At 44.4% G+C, this 22,219-nt stretch overlaps 1 protein-coding gene across 1 annotated transcript in view; it reads left to right on the forward strand.

Moving 5' to 3' along the window:
* The first annotated feature begins 687 nt into the window (after positions 1-687).
* LOC145358127 (uncharacterized) overlaps positions 688-22,219 on the forward strand; it is a 37,282-nt gene continuing 15,750 nt past the window's right edge. Inside the window, exons 1-7 of the mRNA XM_080211805.1 lie at positions 688-706; positions 3,711-3,858; positions 5,305-5,471; positions 6,646-6,789; positions 8,634-8,906; positions 12,845-12,930; positions 21,839-21,996. Of these exons, the coding sequence (XP_080067931.1) occupies positions 688-706; positions 3,711-3,858; positions 5,305-5,471; positions 6,646-6,789; positions 8,634-8,906; positions 12,845-12,930; positions 21,839-21,996 (995 nt within the window). The remainder of the gene's footprint in view (positions 707-3,710; positions 3,859-5,304; positions 5,472-6,645; positions 6,790-8,633; positions 8,907-12,844; positions 12,931-21,838; positions 21,997-22,219) is intronic.

Below are 22,219 nucleotides of genomic sequence, written 5' to 3' on the forward strand. Positions count from 1 at the left end.
TGGGGCATTATGATGATTAATTTTGTCATCTACGGTTCACTCGTCAAGAGGAGGTTCTCAATGAAAAAGTAATCCATATTTCCAGAATCTCTGCACCAATCTGAATCAATGAGAAGGTGTAATGCTGCTTGGAAGAGGACTTTGCGTTTTTGGGTGGTTGGTTTCCTATCTGCCTCAGAGGAGAAGCAGATAATGGGCTGGCGCGTCCGTCAGGGCTCTGCTTGGATGGAATTACAATATACTGCGAGCTATTTGAATAACTTCAAAAAGTGATGTCGAATCCCAACAGGAGGTATACTGCATTAAAAGGTTCGAATAAAAGGTCTAGATACTTGTGATCAGAAATCAAAACAGAAACTGGAAAGCTCAGCAACAGCAGAAAGAGAAACAGAGTTAACGTCTCGAGTCCAATATTGCTCTTCTGAGGAGCTGAGGAGGGGTAGAAACGGGATGGGTTTCATGCTGTTGGGATGTCATGTGGAATAAAAAGGAAGGTCAGGGATAGGTTAGAAGGCAGGGGAGATTAAGTACATTGCTGCATTGGAACAAGAGGCAAAGAGAGTGGGAATGGTGGAAGTAAAGGAACAAAGCGATACTTCGGAGTAGGTGTTAATCACAGAATAAAGGTCAGCACTGTCAGAAAGCAAAACATGAGATCAATACAGCAATATAGGAAAAATACACGAAATGGAGGAGAGAGTTCATGGTCTGAAGTGTTGAAATCAATACAGAGTTCACAAGGCTATAAAGTATATAATCAGAAAATGACATACTGTTCCTCCAGTTTGTGTTGGGCTTCACTGGAACATTGCCACAAGCTGTGTACAGGAATATGAGCATGAGGGCTAAATGGTGAACTGAAATGGCAAGCGACAGGAAGATCAGAATAGTGTTAATAATCCCATTCTGCAATTAGTATCCCCAGTGTACTGGGACTTCCAGGAATACAAATGAGGAGCGCTAATACCATATTCGTCATGCATTGACCCTCACTGGGGAGCAGCACCACGCACACTGACCCTCACTGGGGGACAGCCCCACGCACACTGACCCTCACTGGGGAGCAGCCCCACGCACACTGACCCTCACTGGGGAGCAGCCCCACGCACACTGACCCTCACTGGGGGACAGTCCCATTGTCTGTTTTCCAGGTTACAGTTCTGCAGGAACTGGGAGCGCTCTGTTACTTGGTCCACTTCCATTCTGCTTTTGATTTAATTCTCATTGCCAATTGCTACCCGGCACACACTACGAATTAATTGTGTGAGTTTCTGCTTTGTATAGCTTTGTGTTAATCTATTGCATGATGTGGGTATGCCGGCGTTGGACTGGCGTAAACACAGTAAAAAGTCTGACAACACCAGGTTTTAGTCCAACCTATTTATTTGATAATATACTCACTAGCTTTCGGGGTTACCCCCTTTGTCAGGTGAATGGAGAGTTCTGGCCTCAGACAGAGCATATAAAGCACAGACAGTTTAGAGATTACTGATTAAAATGCGAATCCTTACACCTAACCTGCTGTTCAAGACCTGAAGTGGCTGATAATGTGAGTGGAAGGAGCACTGATCACAGTTTAAAGAGATGTGTATTGTCTCCAGACAGTACAGTAAGTGAGGTTTTGCAAACCCAGGCAAGTCATGGGGGTTACAGATAGTGCGACATGAACCCAAGATCCCTGTTGAGACCGTCCTCATGTGTGCGGAACTTGGCTATCAGTCTCTGTTCAGCGACTCTGCGCTGTCGTGTGTCGTGAAGGCCGCCTTGGAGAACGCTTACCCGAAGGTCAGAGGCTGAATGCCCGTGACCACTGAAGTGTTCGCCAACAGGAAGGGAACAGTCTTGCCTGGTGACTGTCGAGCGATGTTCATTCATCCATTGTCGTAGCGTCTGCATGGTCTCCCCAATGTACCATGCTTCGGGACATCCTTTCTTGCAACGTATCAGGTAGACAATGTTGGCCGAGTTGCAAGAGTATTTACCATGTACCTGGTGGATGGTATTCTCACGTGTGATGATGGTATCCATGTCGATGATCTGGCATGTCTTGCAGAGGTTGCTGTGACAGGGTTGTGTGGTATTGTGGTCACTGTTCTCCTGAAGGCTGGGTAGTTTGCTGCGAACAATGGTCTGTTTGAGGTTGTGTGGTTGTCTGAAAGCAAGAAGTGGGGGTGTGGGGATAGCCCTGGCGAGATGTTCGTCTTCATCAATGATATGTTGAAGACTCCGGAGAAGATGTCGTAGCTTCTCCGCTCCGGGGAAGTACTGGACGACGAAGGGTACTCTGTCCACTGTGTCCTGTGTTTGCCTTCTGTGGAGATCGGTGCGGTTTTTCGCTGTGGCGCATCGGAACTGCCGATCTATGAGTCGAGCACCATATCCTGTTCTTATGAGGGCATCTTTCAGGGTCTGGAGGTGTCTGTCACGATCCTCCTCATCTGAGCAAATCATGTCGCACTATCTGTAACCCCCATGACTTGCCTGGGTTTGCAAAACCTCACTTACTGTACTGTCTGGAGACAATACACATCTCTTTAAACTGTGATCAGTGCTCCTTCCACTCACATTATCAGCCACTTCAGGTCTTGAACAGCAGGTTAGGTGTAAGGATTCGCATTTTAATCAGTAATCTCTAAACTGTCTGTGCTTTATATGCTCTGTCTGAGGCCAGAACTCTCCATTCACCTGACGAAGGGGGTAACCCCGAAAGCTAGTGAGTATATTATCAAATAAATAGGTTGGACTAAAACCTGGTGTTGTCAGACTTTTTACTTAATCTATTGCATGCATATCTGATACAATCTGCTCCCAGAGATAGCCTTGTTAAAGTTTTATGGAAAAGACAGTGAGAAGGGGAATTAGCCTAATGACATCCCCATATCAGAGAAATGTTTTTGAATCTGTAAGTACTGGAGTACCTGATTGATCTGTTATAACTGGTGTTTGTCTTGAAGCAAATAGCGATGAACTGCCTGTAGCAGAGGAGCTACCTGTTATTGCAGTCCCTGTTAATGTCAATCCTGTGGAAACAACTCCAATACAGAATTATACCACTCTGCAGGAACCAAAACTCCTCAAAGACTCGATTAATAATTGTCAAACTCATGTACATGGTTCAGTTCGAATTCAGGGCAGAGAAACTTAGTTATTGAAGATTGTACAAAGGAGTAAAAGGATGGGAGGGGAATGTAGTGATTGTCCCTTTAAGGGCAACACAGCAGAGTAAGATTCACCTGCCATGGGGAACCAATGGGACTCAGACTGGGTAATCATCCCAGGGAGTGGTGTCCTCTTAGGCAGGATGTGTTGGGAGTTAGGTCCAGCCACAAGGCTGCTGTAGAATTTCTTCTGAATCACACCTGACGTGAAACATATACTTGTCTTAGCCAAATTCAAGGTGTGAAACGTATGGTGCAGGCGAGCCTCAAACTTTGTAGTTTCTAACCTGAACCATAACACCACTCACCCCGTTATCACTTCTTTTGGCAAACGAGGGCAGTTTAATTCAGAACAATTCTTCAGGAAAGTAAATATGCAGAATGGTGACAGCTTCTACCTGACAGAAGCTTCGACAAGCTGCCAGTCCTATTGATGCCCAGTGCTTACTAGCCAGTGCTTATTATCATCACATCCTGTGATAAACCCATCAGTCAGTGTGGACACGAACGTTCAGCTCCTAAATATTAAACCAGTCTCTCATCTTTCAACAGGAGCTTCTTCCGTGCTGATACAGATTAAACCCGTTCCAATACAGGCCTCGCTCACCTTCTATCACCACTTTTACATCGCTCTGTGGAATGGCTCCTACATCACTGGCGCAATGGAATATGCAAAGTACCAAATGCAGAATGACACCAGGTAAAAGATTGGTGCTTCACGTCACTGACCTGAAAGCCACACCATTGCATTCAGTTTCAGTTAGCCCCAGCGTGAGGTGTAAGGCTGGTCACAGCTCTAGTATCAGAGATCCCCTTTCACACTCGCACACTCTCGGAATGCAAGTGTCGCATTCCAACCATTATCTTGTAAACTGAGTTTGTGTCTAATGAATGCCCTGTTTGTGAACACAACTCCTCACTCACCTGAAGAAGGAGTGACACTCTGAAAGCCTGTGCTACCAAATAAGCCTACTGGACTTTAACCTGGTGTTGTGAGACTTCTTACTGTGCCCACCCCAATCCAACGCCGGCATCTCCACATCATGGCCATTACTCAGTGACACGCCAATACCAAAGAGGAACCTTGGGTCTCGATGGCTAGTTCCTATTTTCCACTCTGTACCCATTCTGGTGAAAGTGAAACTTATTAGGGGATTATGGTAGGAGACAAGATCACATTTCACGTGTGAAGCCTTGGTCAGGAGTGAGCTGAAATGTTAGCTTTTGTTGGTTATCACTCCTGGAATATGGGCATCAGTGTCAGAGGGAAGAGCAGCATTTACCAAGCATCCCACCTCATCCTGAAAGGATGGAAGAGGCATCTCACAATTAACTTCTTTTCCAGAGTATTGCAGAACAGTTAGGAATTAACCATGTGAGAGCCACAGCAACAACTTACATTTATGTAGCACCCTTGTTGTCATATATACCCTAGGGTGCTTCACGAGAGTGTAATCAAACAACGTTTGACACTAAACTACATAAAGAGATCTGAGACCAGATGCCCAAAGCTTGATCAAAGAAATCTGTTTTAAACAGTATCTTTAAATCGGAGAAGTGACAGGGGGAGGGGAGCTGGGGGTGAGGTAGAGGCAGGTGAGGTGGAGGGGAGGTAGAGGCAGGTGATGAGGGGGCGGGGGGAGGTGGGGAAAGGGAGAAGTTTAGGAGGGAATTCCAGAGCTTGTCACTGTTCCAGCTGAAGGCACGGCCATCATTGCAGCCATTAAACTGGCAAGTGCGCCCGAGGCCAAAATTAGTTGAACACAAAGATCCTGTAGAACTTTAGGATTGGAGGAAGTTGCAGAAATAGGGAGGGATGAAGTCACGGAGGATCATGTACACAAACTGGTGGGTGGTCAGGATTTGGTGCACATTAGGATATAGACAGCAGAGTCATATAGAGGCCAGATCAGCTGAGAAGGCAGGTTCCATACCTAGAACACATTAGTAATCTAGCTTGTTTTTACAACTATTGACTGTTATCAGATTTTCATCCCTAGACATTTATAACTGAATTCTTACAGTGTCAGGACACAGTTTCACTTCATGTTCTCTCGATGATCAGTTCAGTAATATCAATGCCATAGTGGCTGAAATGGCCCACCCCCCACTGGGTGCTTCTGATTCGAACTCTGTATCTCCGCAGATGCAGCAAGTACTGGTGTAACTTTGTGCTACTTGGATTGGACATGTTTGTCAATTTGCTGGATTTGAAACATGACATGTTGCACCAGAGGATGGAGAACGCTGAGGAGGAACTGGCTGAGAGCAGAAAACAGGACTGGCTGAATCCTACACCGTATACCTCGCCAGGTAACAGCACACTCACTCTACACTTGGGCAAGAGGCTGATAGATCTGATCAAGAGTTATGGTATAGTAAATGAAGGAGAACTGTTTCCTGTGGGAGTGGATGGAGAAGCAGAGGACACAGGCAGAAGAGATCAGAGGCGAGCTTTAGAAACACTTCATTTTACACAGAGAATGGTGTTAAAGAATGTTCTATCTGAAAGGGCAATGTGAACAGATTCAATAATACATTTCAAAAAGGAATTGGATAAATATTTGAAAAGGAAACATTGGTAAGGTTATGGGGAAAGAGGGAAGGAAGGAGATTCATGTACAGGGCTATTGGGAAAGTACATCCCACCTGTACACGCGCACAATATAACCGTACATACGCAGTACACACAGACTCAGAATTTAACTTGTGTACCCTCTCAGTTCCACACGATATCATTTCCCCATTAAGAATAAGAAGTTACTGCCCGGTGCATGTTTACTGCTGCAGCTGGGATTTCTAAATATATTCTCCTTCCTCATCAGGCATCGAGCGATTGCAGGTCTGTTTTTATTAAGCAGCTGCCTCATGCTGTGACCATTGTTGTACAAATATAGACGTATGGAATTGGCTGGTTATTCACAGACAAATCAGAGCATCCACTCCCCTTGGTGGTGAGGGACTTTGTGCACCTTCCCCCAGACAGCACATTGTCACCAATATCCATCCATTGAAATGTGGTAACTATAAGTCTAAATGTTACTGATCTGCACAGGCAGTGGGCTGTTTCCTGTTTGGAAGTTATTGACCCTCACAGTGGTTTAGCCTGCACTGCAGTTAGTGACCAGAAACACTACCCCCACACAGCAATTCACACCTGGACTCTGGTGTATGTGTGGGTCAGGACTCCACTGATCAGTGAGGCACCCTACTCCAAGCTTTCCTATTGGACTTACCGTAAAGGAGTTGCTGGAAATTGGACAGAATGAACTGGGAATGATTTCTGGTGTCAGGATGAACCTGTCATAGCTGAGAATCCGAGTGAAGCTCAAAGAGGCTTGTTCCAACATTGCTGTCCCAACAGAACACTCACTGCCTGCAGAGTGAGTGTGTAAAGTTACCTTGTGTTAGTCTGCTAATGTTCACTTTAACAGGGTTTGAGAGGAATTGGAGTTCCACTGTCCCAGCTACTATGCAATCTCTTCAGTTACAGATCAGGAAACTCTGCTGCTGCAGATGCAGAGAAGTCTTGGGGAACTCATTGTGAATCAAGGCTCCATGTCATCAGTACTCAAACTGCTCCATCTGCTGATGACAGAGGCAATCAAGCGGCTCCATCCCACTAACACAGGTAAACATACTGGAAGGACCCGCTGGGAATGTGAGTGGTGAAGGGGACGTATGGAGGCTTCAAGACAATTTAGACAAGTTGAGTCACTGGATAGATACATGACGGGTAAAGTATAATGTAGATAAATATGAAGCATCCACTTTGAATGGAGAAACAGAATGGCAGAATATTATTTAAATGGTGATAGAGTGGGAAATGATGCAGTACAAAGGGACATGAATGTCCTTGTACGCCAGTCACTGAAAGCAAGTACACAGGCAAGCAGTTAGAAAGGCAAACGGTGTGTTGGCCGTCATTACAAGAGGATTTGAGAAAAGGAACAGGGATGTCTAACTACAGCTGGACAGGGGGTCTTGGTGAGACCACACATGGAGAAGTGTGTGCAATTTTGGCCTCTGATTTCCAAGTGTTTACTACTGACAGGCAGGAATGTGGAGGTTGATCACAGGCCTGTCTGAAATCAGCATGCCTGGTCTCAGTAGGGATCTGAGGGGGGAAAGAGGCTGAGTGGAAGGTCAGAGGGAGAGGGAAGCATAAGTGGGCAGGGTGGGAGGTCCGAGGAATAGGGAGAGAGGTCTGTGTGTTGGGGTCTGAGGGGGAGGGAGGGTGTGAGGCGGGGTCTGAGGGGGAGGGAGGGTGTGTGGGAGTCTGAGGGGGAGGGTGTGAGGCAGGGTCTGAGGGGGAGGGAGGGTGTGAGGTGGGATCTGAGGGGGAGGGAGGCTGTGTGGGGGTCTGAGGGGGAGGGAGGCTGTGAGGCGGCACCTGAGGGGGAGTAGGGCTGTAGATCTGGTGGGGGGAGGCAGGGCTGAGAGGGGGTCCTGAGCCTGGGGAGAGGGAAGGGTGGTTTGCCTTCCTGCTTTTGCATGGTTTGGGGGTAGCTGACCTGTTACTTGGGTTATAGAGGAGGAGGGGGAGGGTGCCCCTCTTTGCTAAAGGTTTGTGATGTTCCTCTAGTCACTGGAGAGGAGGGACCTATTTGATATTTCGGGGGAGAGGGGGGCCTGTCTGAGTGCAGAGATTGGGAACCCTTTAAAAATAGCAGCCTGATCTCACAAGAGCTGGGCTGGCTGGCAGATTTACATCTTTTATGTGAGTGAATCCCAGCTTACAGATGCAACCAGCAGCAAATACACATTTTACACTGGCATGGGCACTTATTCCCACTTTGGGGGAATCTTGCCCAATTGCTGTGTACAGCAAATCCTTACCCTGCTGAACGAGCAGGAACCCTGTACATTGCAGTGAGTAAATCATAAAACTGCTGAATACACAGTAACTCTGTACATTTACAGAATGAGTAACCCTTACCCTGCTGAATAAACAGTAATTCTGTAAAGTTACAAGGTGAGTAAATCCTTACCCTGCTGAATAAACAGTAACTCTGTACAGTTACATCTGACCCCTGCTGACTATGTTTTGGGCCCATCACAAAGAGTGGGTTCCTGAAGTTTTCCATTGAATCCCTTAATTGCAATAAGCTCCCCAGTTAGAATGCCTCTTTATCTTTAATCTTTAAGAGGCAGCAACACTGGCTGGACAGGTGTAATATGTAGCACACGTCCTGACACATTAGCCATAATTCAGCACTGATGGAAACCAGTGAGAAATAACCCATCAAATCTCAATCCTTGTCAGGGGAATACAATTAAAAGGTGAATTGTGTCAACTAAGAAGCAGTGATTGCTGACAGTGGGCGAGCCTGCAGTGGTAATCGGCAATCAGTAATCAGTGAGAGGCAGAGAGTGAGTGGCCTTGGGGGAAGTCTCTAGGTTGGATTGGAATGCATAAAATGGTTGATCTGACTGGCATCTCCTTTTATTGATAATCTTTCTGTTTCTCTACAGACAACGTCACAGTGAATTTGACTGCAAATATAATCAGCATCCCAGGAGTATCCTCCATGCTAAACTTGCTGGGATTTCAATTCCAATCTCTGTCAACTCATCCATCCACAGTGGGAGACAGGACTGTCCCACTGTCATGTCAGCAAGCGGCAATGGGTGATGTTTCAAACCATTCTGCACCCCCCATCTCCCACCCAGTGGCTGTCATCTTCCCACACTGGAACCCGGACAGGTTACTCGGCATTGCACAGCAAGCTGTGGCTGCTCTCCTTGGTCAGTGTTAGAGATTGTGTACTGAAAACTCAGCCTGATTGATTTGTCTGTGTGTTACCCATAGCTAATCCAAATATCTTTATAATACCCTCAACCCTCCAGTACCCTTACTTTACCCTCTGACACTCCCAATGCCCTCATTCTGTCAGCAGTCTGAGTGTACAATGTACCCAGTATTGCACCGTTTTTAGAAAGTCTTTTTCCCCAAGTTTCTATTGATAGATATTTATATATTACCAAAGTCATTGTCTGCCATGAGCAGAGTTTTAAATGGTAACAGTGATAAGTCAAGAATTACAGTGTCAATCCACCACCTGCCAGGATCAATTTCTAATCATTGAAATGACTTTCACACAACTGAGAAATATTTTTGAACATAAACATACAAGAAAAGGAGTAAGTAGGCCATTCAGCCCCTTGAGGCTGCCCTGCCTTTCAATATGATAACGCTGAACCTTCTTCCTATCCTACCCCTACATCCCTTCATCTCCCCACTGTCCAAAACTTTATCAATCCCTAATCTGTACACAGTCAGTAACTGAATATCCATTCCTCTCTGGGATAGAGAATTCCAAAGATTCACAATCCTTTGAGTGAAGAAATTTCTCCTCTTCTGAGTCCTAAATGGCTGACCCCTAATGCTGCAAATTTCTACTCGCAATTCTCGTTTCCCCAGCCAGAGGTAACCTCATACTCTTACTCTCTGAACTCTGAGCAAGTACAAACCTAACATTTCCAACCTTTCCTCATAAGATAATCCACCCATTCCTGGTATTAGTCCAGTAAAGCTTCTCTGAAATGCTTCTAATTTTTTCTTAAATAAGGAGACCAATACTGTACACAATAGCCCAGAAATGGTCTCACCAATGCCCTGGACAATTGAAATCTAAGCTCCCTAACTTTTGTAATCCATTCCCGTCACAATAAACAATGACATTCTATTAGCTTTCCTAATTACTTGCTGTACCTGTATACTAGCCTTCTGTGATTCATACACTAGGACACCCAGATCCCTCTGCACCTCAGAGCAATCTCTCACCATTTAGATAATACATTTTTTTATCCTTTCTGCCAGAATTTGCAATTTCATATTTGCCCACAAAATAATCTATTTGTCAGATATTTGCCAACTCGTTTAATCTATTAATGTTAGCCTCCTTACATCTCCTTTACAATTTCCTACCTATTTTTCTTACAGGGGCAGCATGGTGACACAGTGGTTAACACTGATGCCTCTCAGCACCAGGAACCTAGGTTCATTTCCAGCCTCTGTCAGTGTGGAGTCTGTACATTCCCCCTATGGGTTTCTTCCGGGTGCTCTGGTTTCCTCCCACAGTCCAAAGATATGCAGATTAGGTTGATTGGCCATGCTAAATTGCCCTTTAGTGTCAGGGGGAGTAGCTGGGTAAATATGTGGGGGTTACAGGGATAGAGCCTGGGTGGAATTGTCATCGGAATAGGTTTGATGGGCTGAATGGCCTCCTTCTGCACTGTAGGAATCCTATGATTCTATCTTCATGTCATCAGCAAATTTAGCAACCAGAATTTCAGTCCCTTTGTTCTAGTCATTTATATAAATTGGAACAATTGAGGTCTCAGCACTGATCCCTGTGGCACTCCACTCTTGCCAACCAGAAAAAGACCCATTTATGCCAACTCCATTTTCTATCTTACCTTTTAATTTTCCACAATAACCTTTGATATCTATATCAACTATATCAAATGCCTTCTAGAAATCTAACCACTCTACACTTACAGGCTCCCCTTTACCTACAGCACTCCTTCATAGAACTCCAATAAATTCATTAAACATGATTTCCCTTTCACAAAACCACGCTGACTCTGCCTGATTGCCTTCAATTTTTCCAATTGCCCTGTAATAACATCTTTAATAATGGTCGCTAACATTTTCCCTACAACAGACGATAGGCTAATTGGCCTGTAGTTTCCTCCTTTCTGTCTCCCTCTATTTTTGAATAAAGGGGTTTGCTATCTTCCAATACAGTGAAGCCTTCCTCGATTCTAGGGAATCTTGGAAAGTCAAAACCAGTGCATCAACTATCCCACCAGCCATTTCTGTTATGATCTTAGAGTGAAGCCCATCGGGACCCGAGGAATTGTCAGCCTGCAGATCCACCAGTTTGCTCAGTACTTCCCTGGTGATAGTAGTTTTCCTGAGTTCCTCCTTCCCTTCCATTTCCTGATTTACAGCTATTTCTGAGATGTTACTTGTTTCCTGTATAATGAAGTCCAATAGAAAGACTTCACCTACCTAGCCCTGCTTTCCATGATCCATTCCCCAGACACACTTTCTATTGGATCAGTGCTCACTTTGTCAACTCTTTTCTTTAAATATCGATAGAAACTCTTACTACGCATCGTTATATGACTAGCTAGCTTTCTCTTGCGTTTCAGTCCCCCCACCATCAATCTTTTTGTCATTCTTTGATGTTCTTTATATTCTTTACAATCTCTGACCTGCCACTTGTCTTTGCACAGTATGTGCTTTTTTTTAAGTTAACTTTTGTATTTAGCGAGGCATGACAGGCCCTCCCATTGAAATTTCTCTTTCTCATTGAAATGTGTCTATTCTGTATATTCTAGAAATATCCCCTTGACTGTATGCACTGAAACTCTATTGATCTGTCCCTTCAGCACATTTACCAGTTCACTCTCACGCTAATTACACTAATTTCAGGTGAATTGCATCAAAGAAAGCCAGGGTGAAACTACCCTTCAGGCTACCTTAGTTGTTAAGGCACAGGCGCAGCCATTCAGCCTATCAAGCTCATGATTTTCTATCACAGACACAAGATCCCAGCTTCATTTCCAAGCTGCTGAGATGCTTGATCTCTGGCATTGCAATTTGGTAGAATAATTGTTCTCTGCAACTGTTGGCTCAGGAGGGGAAAGAAAGACAATAGTTGATGCTGAAATGTCAGTGCCATATCGGTGTTACCTAGAAAGCTGATATAGCTGGAATGATCCTGGCTGTGGAGTGATTTCCTTACGAGGAACGCTTGAGTAGGTGGGGCTGTACTCTTTGAAATTTCGAAGAATGAGAGGTGACCTTATTGAGACATACGGGATTCTCAGGGGAGGTGATAGCTTAGATGTTGAGAGATTGTTTTCCTTGTGGGAGAGTTTAGGAGCACAGCATAATCTCAGAATAAAGGGTTTAAGACAGCGATGAGGAGAAATTTCTTCACTCAGAGGGTAGTGAATTCTTTACCATGGAGGGCTGTAGAGGCTGGATCTGCACCATCAGGTAAGTTCAAGACTGGGGTAGATAGATTTTTAATCTATGAGGGAATAAAGGGTTATGGGGATAAGGCGGAAAAGTGGAGTTGAAGATTATCATAGTACATCAGTCATGATCTCATTGAATGGCGGAGCAGACTCGATGGACTGAATGGCCTTATTTTGCTCCTATGTCTTATGGTTGATTGAAGGCTAGATGAGAGTCGCGGTGATGGTCCTGTCGTCACATCACCACTTTCTGTTTAAACTGGCACAGGGCATTGGGCAATCAGGTGGTACTACATGCCTACACGAGCCTACATCTTCGAGAGAGGGAAAGAAACACCAAAGGTTCAGGTCAAAGAACTTTATCAGAACTGGAAAATATTATCAGTGAACAGATTTCGGATGAATACAAGGGAGAATGATGGAGAGTGGGGAGGAGAGAGGAAGTTACTCACTTGCCGCTGGTTGTAAGTGCTAAATCCCAGTCCTGAACATGGCAGGTAACTCAGACAGACAGACGAGTGCATTACCAAGGGAGTGCTACACTGTTGGAGGTACCGTGTTTCACTTCATTAACCAAGGTCCTGCCGGTGCAGCTAGCCTGTTCAAACAGCATGGTCACTATTCTGAAATGATGGAAGTAAATGAGGCAATGGGCTTTCTGTCTGACTGTGCATATGTGTCGCTTTCAGATCTCAGTGCCTGCTCGCAGTGTGTGAATGCCTTGATCTGGATTCTGCCACTGAGCTGTGACAGACTGGAACAGCTGATCAATTTGGTACGTACCATCTCATCCCTTGTTTCACTGACAGTTCCCCGCACATTGAAGCTGACACACTCATCCACCCTGCTCTTTGCTAAAGGTCCACGAGGGAATGGTGATAGGTAGTTGGTGGTAGATTACTCTGCCCAAAGTGGGCTCATGCCACTTGATTCTCAGTACCTGAAGATAAAGCAAGGAGGGGGAAACAGCTCAGTGTGGTTTTATTATGTCAGTATCCTCTCTGCACTGAACTAGAATGCTAGACAATAATACACGGCACATTATGCAATATTAACTTGGAGAGATACAGAGTTAATGGTGGGAATTCTCCAGCCATTCACACCAGCAGGATTCTCCAGTCCTGTTGGCAGCTCACCCCCTCCCGTGGGTTTCATGGAGGCATGGAGTGGCGTCAGTGGGAAATCTCTAAGTCAGTAAGTCTGAGAGTCTGAGTCTGCACACAGTAAAGCTGGTTGTCCTTTGTGTGTGTTCGGGTGTGTAAGCTGGCACTTTCAATAGAATTTTGCCTGGGCCCGATATCCTCAGGACAAACAGGTCTCTTGTTGCCAGGTAAAACAGATAACACTGTTTATTCTACAACAGGGAGACCAAGTACCTCCATTTATCCATCAAGGGTTTGAGACAGTCACTGTCTTGTTTGCAGAACAGCCTGTTGCAGACCTGTTTTTTTTGGAATATGTTCTTTCCAGACAGTAGTTTCTGGATCTACAGTCAAGTGACTCTTGGCAGCAATTTCTTGCAGCCGAGCATTGTCCATTTTAAAAAGTAAAGCCAGTTCCAGAAGATTCCACACTGAGTACAGTTTATGTTTTAAAGGCTATGAATTTGATATACCTTCACTGGGCATAAAAGTACTCACCTAGAGTCCTAGATTAGTGAATCAGAGACAGAACTCAAATCCCACCAGGTAACTGGGGAATTTAAATTCAGTTACTTAAATGCATAAATAACTCATCTCAGTAACAGTAACCACACAACTACTGGGTTATCATAAAAATCCATCTGATTCACTAATGTCCTATAGGGAAGGGAACCTACTGTTCCCACTCGCTCTGATCTAAATGTAATTCTAGATCTAAAGCAATCTGATTGTCTCTTAGCTGCTCTCTGAAATGGCCCAGAAAGCCCCTTAGTTCTAAAAGAAAAGTCTGGTAAAACTAGTCCTTTGATAGATATTCAATGCAATGGTTAGTCAACAGACACATTAATGTTGTATTGTGTAACTCCATGGATAGGAGGGGGCAGATTAGCCTGTTTTCATTGAGCAATACCTAGGTTTGTTTGTGCTTTCGAAGCACTACACGTACAAGCATATGAATTAGGAGCAGGAGGAGGCCACTCAGTCCCTCAAGCCTGCTCTGCTATTCACTAAGATCATTGCTGATCTGATCGTAACCCCAACCCCACATTTCTGTTTACCCCCAATAACCTTTCATCCCCTTGTCGATCAAGAATCTAAAAACTCTATCTTTAAAATATTCAAAAACTCTGCTTCCACTGCCTTTTGAGGATAGGAGTTCCAAACTCATAGGGTGGCACGGTAGCACAGTGGTGGGTGGCACGGTAGCACAGTGGTGGGTGGCACGGTGGCACAGTGGTTAGCACTGCTGCTTCACAGCTCCAGGGACCTGGAGTTGAATACCAGCTCGGGTCACTGTCTGTGTGGAGTTTGCACATACTCCTCGTGTCTGCCTGGGTTTCCTCCAGGTGCTCCAGTTTCCTCCCACAGTCCAAAGATGTGCAGGTTAGGTTGATTCTAAATTGGTTGATTCTAAATAACAGGTTGATTCTAAATTGCCCTTAGTGTCCCGGGATGCATAGGTTAGGGGGATTAGTGGGTAAATATGTAGGGATATGGGAATTGGGCCCGGGTGGGATTGTGGTTGGTGCAGACTTGATGGGCCGAATGGCCTCTTTCTGCACTGTAGGATTCTATAGTTTCTAAAAAACTCTCAATCCTCAGGGAAAACAATTCTCATCTGTCTTAAATGTGCAACCCCTTATTTTTAAAGAGTGACCCCATGTTTTAGATTCTCCCACAAAAGGAAACATCCTTCCAACATTTACCCTGCCATTATACTCCATTTGCCAGATCCTTACCCAATCCCTAAACCCATCTATGTCTCTTTGTAATCTCCTTATGCCTTCTTCATAACTTACTTTTCTACCTAGCTTTGTGTCATCAGCAAATTCAGCAACCATGCCTTTTGTCCTTTCATCCAAGTCATCGATACAATATAGTTAATAGTTTAGATCCTAACACTGATCAATGTGGCACTCCACTCATAACATCCTGCCAACCAGAAAAGACTCATTTATGCCAACTCTCTATTTCTTGTTAGCTGCCAATCTTTCATCCAAGTTTAAAAGTTACCCCCTCCACCGTGAGCTTTTATTTTCAGCAGAAACGTTTGATGTGGCGCCTTATCAAATGCCTTCTGAAAGTGTAAGTACATCCACTGGTTCCCCTCCTCAGCACAAGATTCCTTCGAAGAATTCCAATAAATTGGTTAAACATGAATTCCCATTCACAAAATCATGTTGACTCTGTCTGATTGCCTTGATTTTTTCTAAATGCCCAACTATAACATCTTTAATAATGGCTGCTAACATTTTCCCTGGCCTGTAGCTTCCTGCTTTCTGTCTCCTCCCTTTCTGAATAAATATTTTAAATAAACATTTGCTATCTTCCAATCTAATGGAACTTTCCCTGAATCTAGGGAATTTTGGAAAATTAAAACGAATGCATCAACTATCTCGGGCAACACGACAGCTCAGTGACTATCACTGTTTGCTGTGCAGATACAGGGACCCAGGTCGGATCTCCGACTTGGGTCGGTGTCTGTGAGAGTTTGCACATTCTCCCCGTGCTTGCGTGGGTTTTCTCTGGGTGCTCCGGTTTGCTCCCACACCCCAAAAACGTGCTTTTAGGCCGATTGGTGTTAATAAATTGTCCCTAAATTAGACCTCCCTTAATCTGGTGCATATATAATTCTCTAAATTTGCACCCCTTTATTGTGGAGTCCAAGAGGCACAGACAAAAGTTGTAGGTAGGAGGATTGGAATAAGGCACTGACTGAGGGTTAAAATGGGTGGCGCGGGCTTGTAGGGCCAAAGGGCCTGTTTCCTGTGCTGTGTTGTTCTTTGTTCTTTATCTCATTGGTCGCTTCTTTCAAGACCTTGGGCTGAATGCCATCCCGACTCAGGGATTTATCAGCCCACAGACCCAACCGTATCACACACTCAATTGTAACTTTCCTGAGTTCCTCCCTCCCTCCCATTTCCTGATTTACAGCTATTCCTGGGACATTACCTGTGTTCTCTATAGTGAAGTCTGATACAAAATTCAGTTCGCTTGCCATCTCCTTATTTTCCATGATTAATTCCCCAGACTCTCTCTATTGGACCAATTCTCACCTTGTTAACTCATTTCTTATTTAAGTATCAAAAGAAACTCTTACTATCTGTCTTTATTTTTATAGCTAGTTTTCTTTCATAGTCTAATGACTTATTGATCCACATTGTTTGTTCTACTTTATATTCTGACCAATCTTCTGACCTGACCCGCCTTTGTGCAATTAGTTATGTTATGTTTCCTTTAAGTTTGCTACTATTCTTAACTTTTCTAGTTAACCACGATGGGTTCTTCATTTGAGTTCTTCTTTCTCACTGGAATATATCTACTCTTTGTATCTGAAATATCCCCTTAAATGTTTGCCACTGCAATGACCTATCCCTTAACCTCACACAGGATTCTCTAGCTGTGCATGCCCCAAGACTGGAAATAGTCTGCTGGATTTTCCCGCTACGGTTCCCACAGCTAGTGAGATGGGAGAATTTCGGCCCATCTGTGATGTCACTTTAGCCAGCTCTGCTTTCATGCCAAATTATCTTGAACCCACACAGTGGCTACACTGCTGCCTCACAGCACCAAGGACCTGGATTCACTTCCCACCTTGGGTCAATGTATGTGTGGAGTCTGCATGTTCTTCCCGTGTCTGTGTGGGTTTGCTCTGCGTACTCTGGTTTCCTTCCACAGTCCGAAAGATGTGCTGGTTAGGTACATTGAGGAAGAATTTAGCATGGCCAATATACTCAAACAGACACTGGAGTGCGGTGACGAGGGGATTTTCACAGAAGCTTCATTGTAGTCTTAATGCAAACCTACTTCTGACATTAATAAATAAACTTAAACTTTTCTATCCCTCAAACTGAATGTAAATTTCAATCATGCTATGATCATTGTTACTTAGAGGTGCCTTCACAACTGATTAATCTTATCTCTTTGCACAATATCAGGTCTAATCTGCTCTCTGATTGGTCTTAGAATATAGAACATTACAGCACAGTACAGGCCCTTCGGCCCTCGATGTGTGCCAAGCTACATCCAAACCCAAGATCAAGCCAGCTCAGTCCTGATCATTCTAGTGTGCTCCGTGTGCCCGTCCAATAACTGCTTGAAAGTTTCTAAAGTGTCCGACTCCACTATCACATCAGGCAGTGTATTCCACACCCCAACCACTCTCTGAGTAAAGAACCTACCTCGGACATCCCTCCTATATCTCCCAGCATGAATCTTATAGTTATGCCCCCTAGTAACAGCTACATCCACCTGAGGAAATAGTCTCTGAATGTCCACTCTATCTAACCCCTTCATCATCTTATAAACCTCTATTAAGTTGCCTCTCATCCTCCTCCGGTCTAAAGAGAAAAGCCCCAGCTCCCTCAACCTTTCCTCATAAGACCTACCCTCCAAACCAGGCAGCATCCTGGTAAACCTCCTCTGCACTCTCTCCAATGCTTCCACATCCTTCTTATAGTGAGGTGACCAGAACTGCATACAGTATTACAAATGTGGTCTCACCAAGGTCCTGTATAGTTGCAGCATAACCCTACTGCTCTTAAACTCAAACCCCCGTTAATAAACGCTAACACGCTATAAGCCTTCTTCACGGCTCTATCCACTTGAGTGACAACCTTCAGAGATCTGTGGATATAAACCACAAAATCTCTCTGTTCCTCCACATTCCTCAGAACCCTGCTGTTGACCCTGTAATCCACATTCAAGTTTGTCCTACCAAAATGAATCACCTCGCACTTATCAGGGTTAAACTCCATCTGCCACTTTTCGGCCCAGTTCTGCATCCTATCAATGTCTCTTTGCAGCCTGCAAGAGCCCTCCACCTCATCCACTACTCCACCAATCTTGGTGTCATCAGCAAATTTACTAATCCATCCTTCAGCCCTCCTCCAAGTCATTGATAAAAATCACAAATAGCAGAGGACCCAGCACTGAACCCTGTGGTACACCGCTGGTAACTGGCCTCCAGTCTGAAAATTTTCCTTCCACCACCACCCTCTGTCTTCTCTGAGACAGCCAGTTACTTATCCAATCGGCCAAATTTCCCTCTATCCCACACCTCCTTACTTTCTTCATGAGCCTACCATGGGGAACCTTATCAAATGCCTTACTAAAATCCATGTATATGACATCAACTGCCCTACCTTCATCTACACACTTGGTTACCTCCACAAAGAATTTAATCAAATTTGTGAGGCAAGACTTATCCTTCATGAATCTGTGCTAACTATCCCAGATTAAGCTGCATCTTTCCAAATGGTCATAAATCCTATCCCTCAGGACCTTTTCCATTAACTTACTGACCACCAAAGTAAGACTGACTGGCCTATAATTACCAGGGTCATTCCTATTTCCTTTCTTGAACAGAGGAACAACATTCGCCACTCTCCAGTCCTCTGGCACTATCCCTGTGGACAGTGAGAATCCAAAGATCAAAGCCAAAGGCTCTGCAATCTCCTCTCTTGCTGCCCAAAGAATCCTAGGATGTATCCCATCTGGCCCAGGGGACTTATCCACCCTCAGCTTTTTTAAAATTGCTAATACATCTTCCCTCAGAACATCTACCTCTTCCATCCTATCAGCCTGTATCACACTCTCATCCTCAAAAACATGGCCCCTCTCCTTGATGAACACTGAAGAAAAATATTCACTTTACAATGTGTTGTTCTAAGGAACTTTCTGAAACACATTCCATGCCTTTGCCCTGATTTTTTCCAGTGTAAATGTAGATTAAAATCACCCATGATTTGGATTTAGATACAGAGCTACACAGAGTTACTTCTACTCACACACTCAGCAATTTAAGCTGCCTCAGCTGTTATTTAATTCTAATTAGTAAGTTTCTATTGGCATTGGCCATGGTTAGTTGATAAATATCAGTTTTTTAAACACAGGACTTCATGAGAGTTGGGAGGTCAGCGTAAGACATTGAGCCCATAGCTGCAATTCATGACCAGGATCATACTTACTAATGCCACAAGTAAGCTTAAATTAACACTGCAGTGAAGTTACTGTGAAAATCCCCTAGTTGCCACATTCCAACACTTGTTCGGATACACTGAGTGAGAACTTAGCATGGCCAATGTGTCTAACCAGCACATCTTTCGGACTGTGGGAGGAAACCCACGCAGACACAAGGGGAACATGCAGACTCTGCACAGTGACCCAAGTCGGGAATCAAACCCAGGTCCATGGTGCTGTGCGGCAGCAGTGCTAACCACTGTGCCACCCAGAGTAAAGCTGAATGGAGCACATAAACATAACTTATAATGATAAATATTGACAACTTGAATGATGAACAGGAAGCGAGACTTGTGAACAGAAAAGTGTGTACACTACTCAGGATTTTGTTTTATGTATCTACTGTCATGGACTGAATGCATTTGCTGTCTTACTGCTTGTGATCAGTATGTTTATATGGAAAAAGGTCTGCCTTTTCTTACCTTTGGAATATGTATCCAAATAAGTAACTCAGCAGCAAGCTTCAGTGAGTTTGGAATAAAGGAAGTTATTTATTCTCAAACATTGCAATGTCACTATTTGATCACAATCACAAAATACTGAATACAGATAAAGATTGTGCTCTCTCATTTAGGATAATCAATTAGGAAGGCAAATGGCATGATGGCCTATATTGCCAGGGGATTGAAGTACAGGAGTAAACAAGTCTTGCTACAATTGTACAGGATTTTGGTGAAACCACATCAGGAATATTGTGTTCAATTTTGGTCTCCACATTTAGGAAAAGATGTATTTACATTGGAGATAGTACATCAAAGCTTCATTAAACTGTTCCCTGGGGTGAGGGGGCTGCCTGATGATGAGAGGCTGAGTAAACTGGATCCATGTTCTCTGGAGTTTAGAAGAATGAGAGACAATCTCATTGAAACATATTCTGAAGGGGTTCACACAGGTAGACACAGATTGTTTCCGCCAACAGGGAATCTAACACAATCTCAGGGTTAAAGTGACAATCATTTAGGACTGAGATGAGGAGAAATGATTTCACTCAAAGGGCTGTGAGCCTTTAGCGTTTTCTACCTCAGAGGGTTGTGGATGGTCCATTGTTGAATATGTTTAAGGCTGGGATAGACACATTTCCAGTCTCTCAGGGAATCAAGGGACTTATGGGGAGCAGGAAAGTGGAATCGAAACCAAAGGTCAGCTCCAATTGCAGAATCTATGGGCGATGTAGTCTATTTCTTGTGTCCTAAACAAGTAAATTATGAATGTAAAGTTGCCTTTGAGCAGTATTTAAAATGTTTGTGAAACTGTTTAAAAGTATTAGTTTTAAAGTATTTAAAGTATTGAAAATTCAATGCCATAAATGCAGTGAAATAGCTTCCTCTGATTGGGGAATGTAGAACAAGGTACAAGATTAGAGCTTGATCAGTCAGTGGAGAAATCACAAAACAATCTCTCACACTAATTTGTCCACCTTGTTGTCTAACGAGGGGCATGCACACGGTGGGTCGTCCGTGGGCTGCTCTTGGAAGTTTCGAGAGTAGCCTAGTACTTCGCGTTTGTGTATGCTTAAAACTGGACCAGCAGATGGGCACCACAACAGCTCAGTGACTATCACTGTTAGCTGTGCAGACACATGGATTTGGGCCGGTGTCTGTGGGAGTTTGCGCATTCTCCCTGTGGTTGCGTGGGTTTCCTCCGGGTGCTCCGGTTTCCTCCCACACCCCAAAGATGTGCTCTTAGGCTGATTGGTGTAACAAAATGTCCCTAAATTATTCTCCCCTGAATCTGGTTTCCAATGGGGGTACCATAAGCGTAGACTAGGTCAAGGGTGGAGGAGGAAAAACACATTGTTAAGATGGCGGCGCGGGCTCGTTGGGCCGAAGGGCCTGTTTCCCGTGCTGTGTTGTTCTTTGTTCTTTGTTCTAATTATTGTGGACCCCTGAACTCTTTCCCCCGTAAACTAGAGCGCCTGAGAGACAAGTGGTGCTCACAAGGCTAAAAGTGACAGATTTTTGCTAACTAAGAGCATGGATCAGAGGTAAATGGGATAGAGATCAGCCTAGATATAACAAAATGGCAGAACAGGTTTGAGGGGCTGAATGGCCTCCTTCTGTTCCTATACATCGTCCAGAATTGCCACATATAGCACAGCGTATTGTAGATCAGGTCTGACAACTGGGCCCTAGATCCTTCCCCACCTTATTGTCCTGCTTTAGTATTAATGCAAGGTGGATGAAGAATTAAGAGAGAGATTTCCTCACTGTGTGAATGATTATCACCCTGCACACACCCATCTTTCTGTACAGCTCTGCGGGTGTTTATCAGGGGGGGTGTCAGAGGCCTGTGCTCATGTTAAAATGAGCTGATATGATGGTACTGGGTTGATATGGATAGTGGGTGAGGAGCTGCCCATCTGTATTGCAGGTATCTGCTCAGCGTGTGATCGCCTAGAACCAGCGTGGTTTTATTCCAATAATGTGAGGATGCTGCTTCTTGTTGACTGAGTGAGTGAGGACAGCTATGAGCAGATTAATGTTCTCTCTCTGTTAACCTCTAATCTTTATTCTGTTGCAGTTGGAAAAGTGTCAATCACCTCCCCCGGTGTGTCCTAAACTGACGGAGAAGGAGGTGGCAAGTCTCTGGAAGCAGCCCCATTTCCGCGACTTTCTGCAGGTCATTGGATATGAGCAAGCTGGACTCTACCTGTTCCACAACCCCAGGAACCTCAACAAGTGCGTGCACCACTCTGACTAGAGAAAATATACCCTGGCAGCATTTAACAGTGACACACTGAGCACCGAGAAAGGGAGTGGGGGGGTAGGGGAGGTTTGTTTGGCTTCTGTGGGGACAGACTGGCACTTTCTCTCTATGTTTCCAGTTGTAATCAGTAAATGTAGGGCAGAGCTACCCATATAATCCATCGCTGATCTCGACCATTCCATCAGAGGCAAATGC

The sequence above is a fragment of the Carcharhinus amblyrhynchos genome, chromosome 25, assembly GCF_965287045.1.
Source record: "Carcharhinus amblyrhynchos chromosome 25, sCarAmb.v2.hapA, whole genome shotgun sequence".
Classification (NCBI taxonomy): domain Eukaryota; kingdom Metazoa; phylum Chordata; class Chondrichthyes; order Carcharhiniformes; family Carcharhinidae; genus Carcharhinus; species Carcharhinus amblyrhynchos.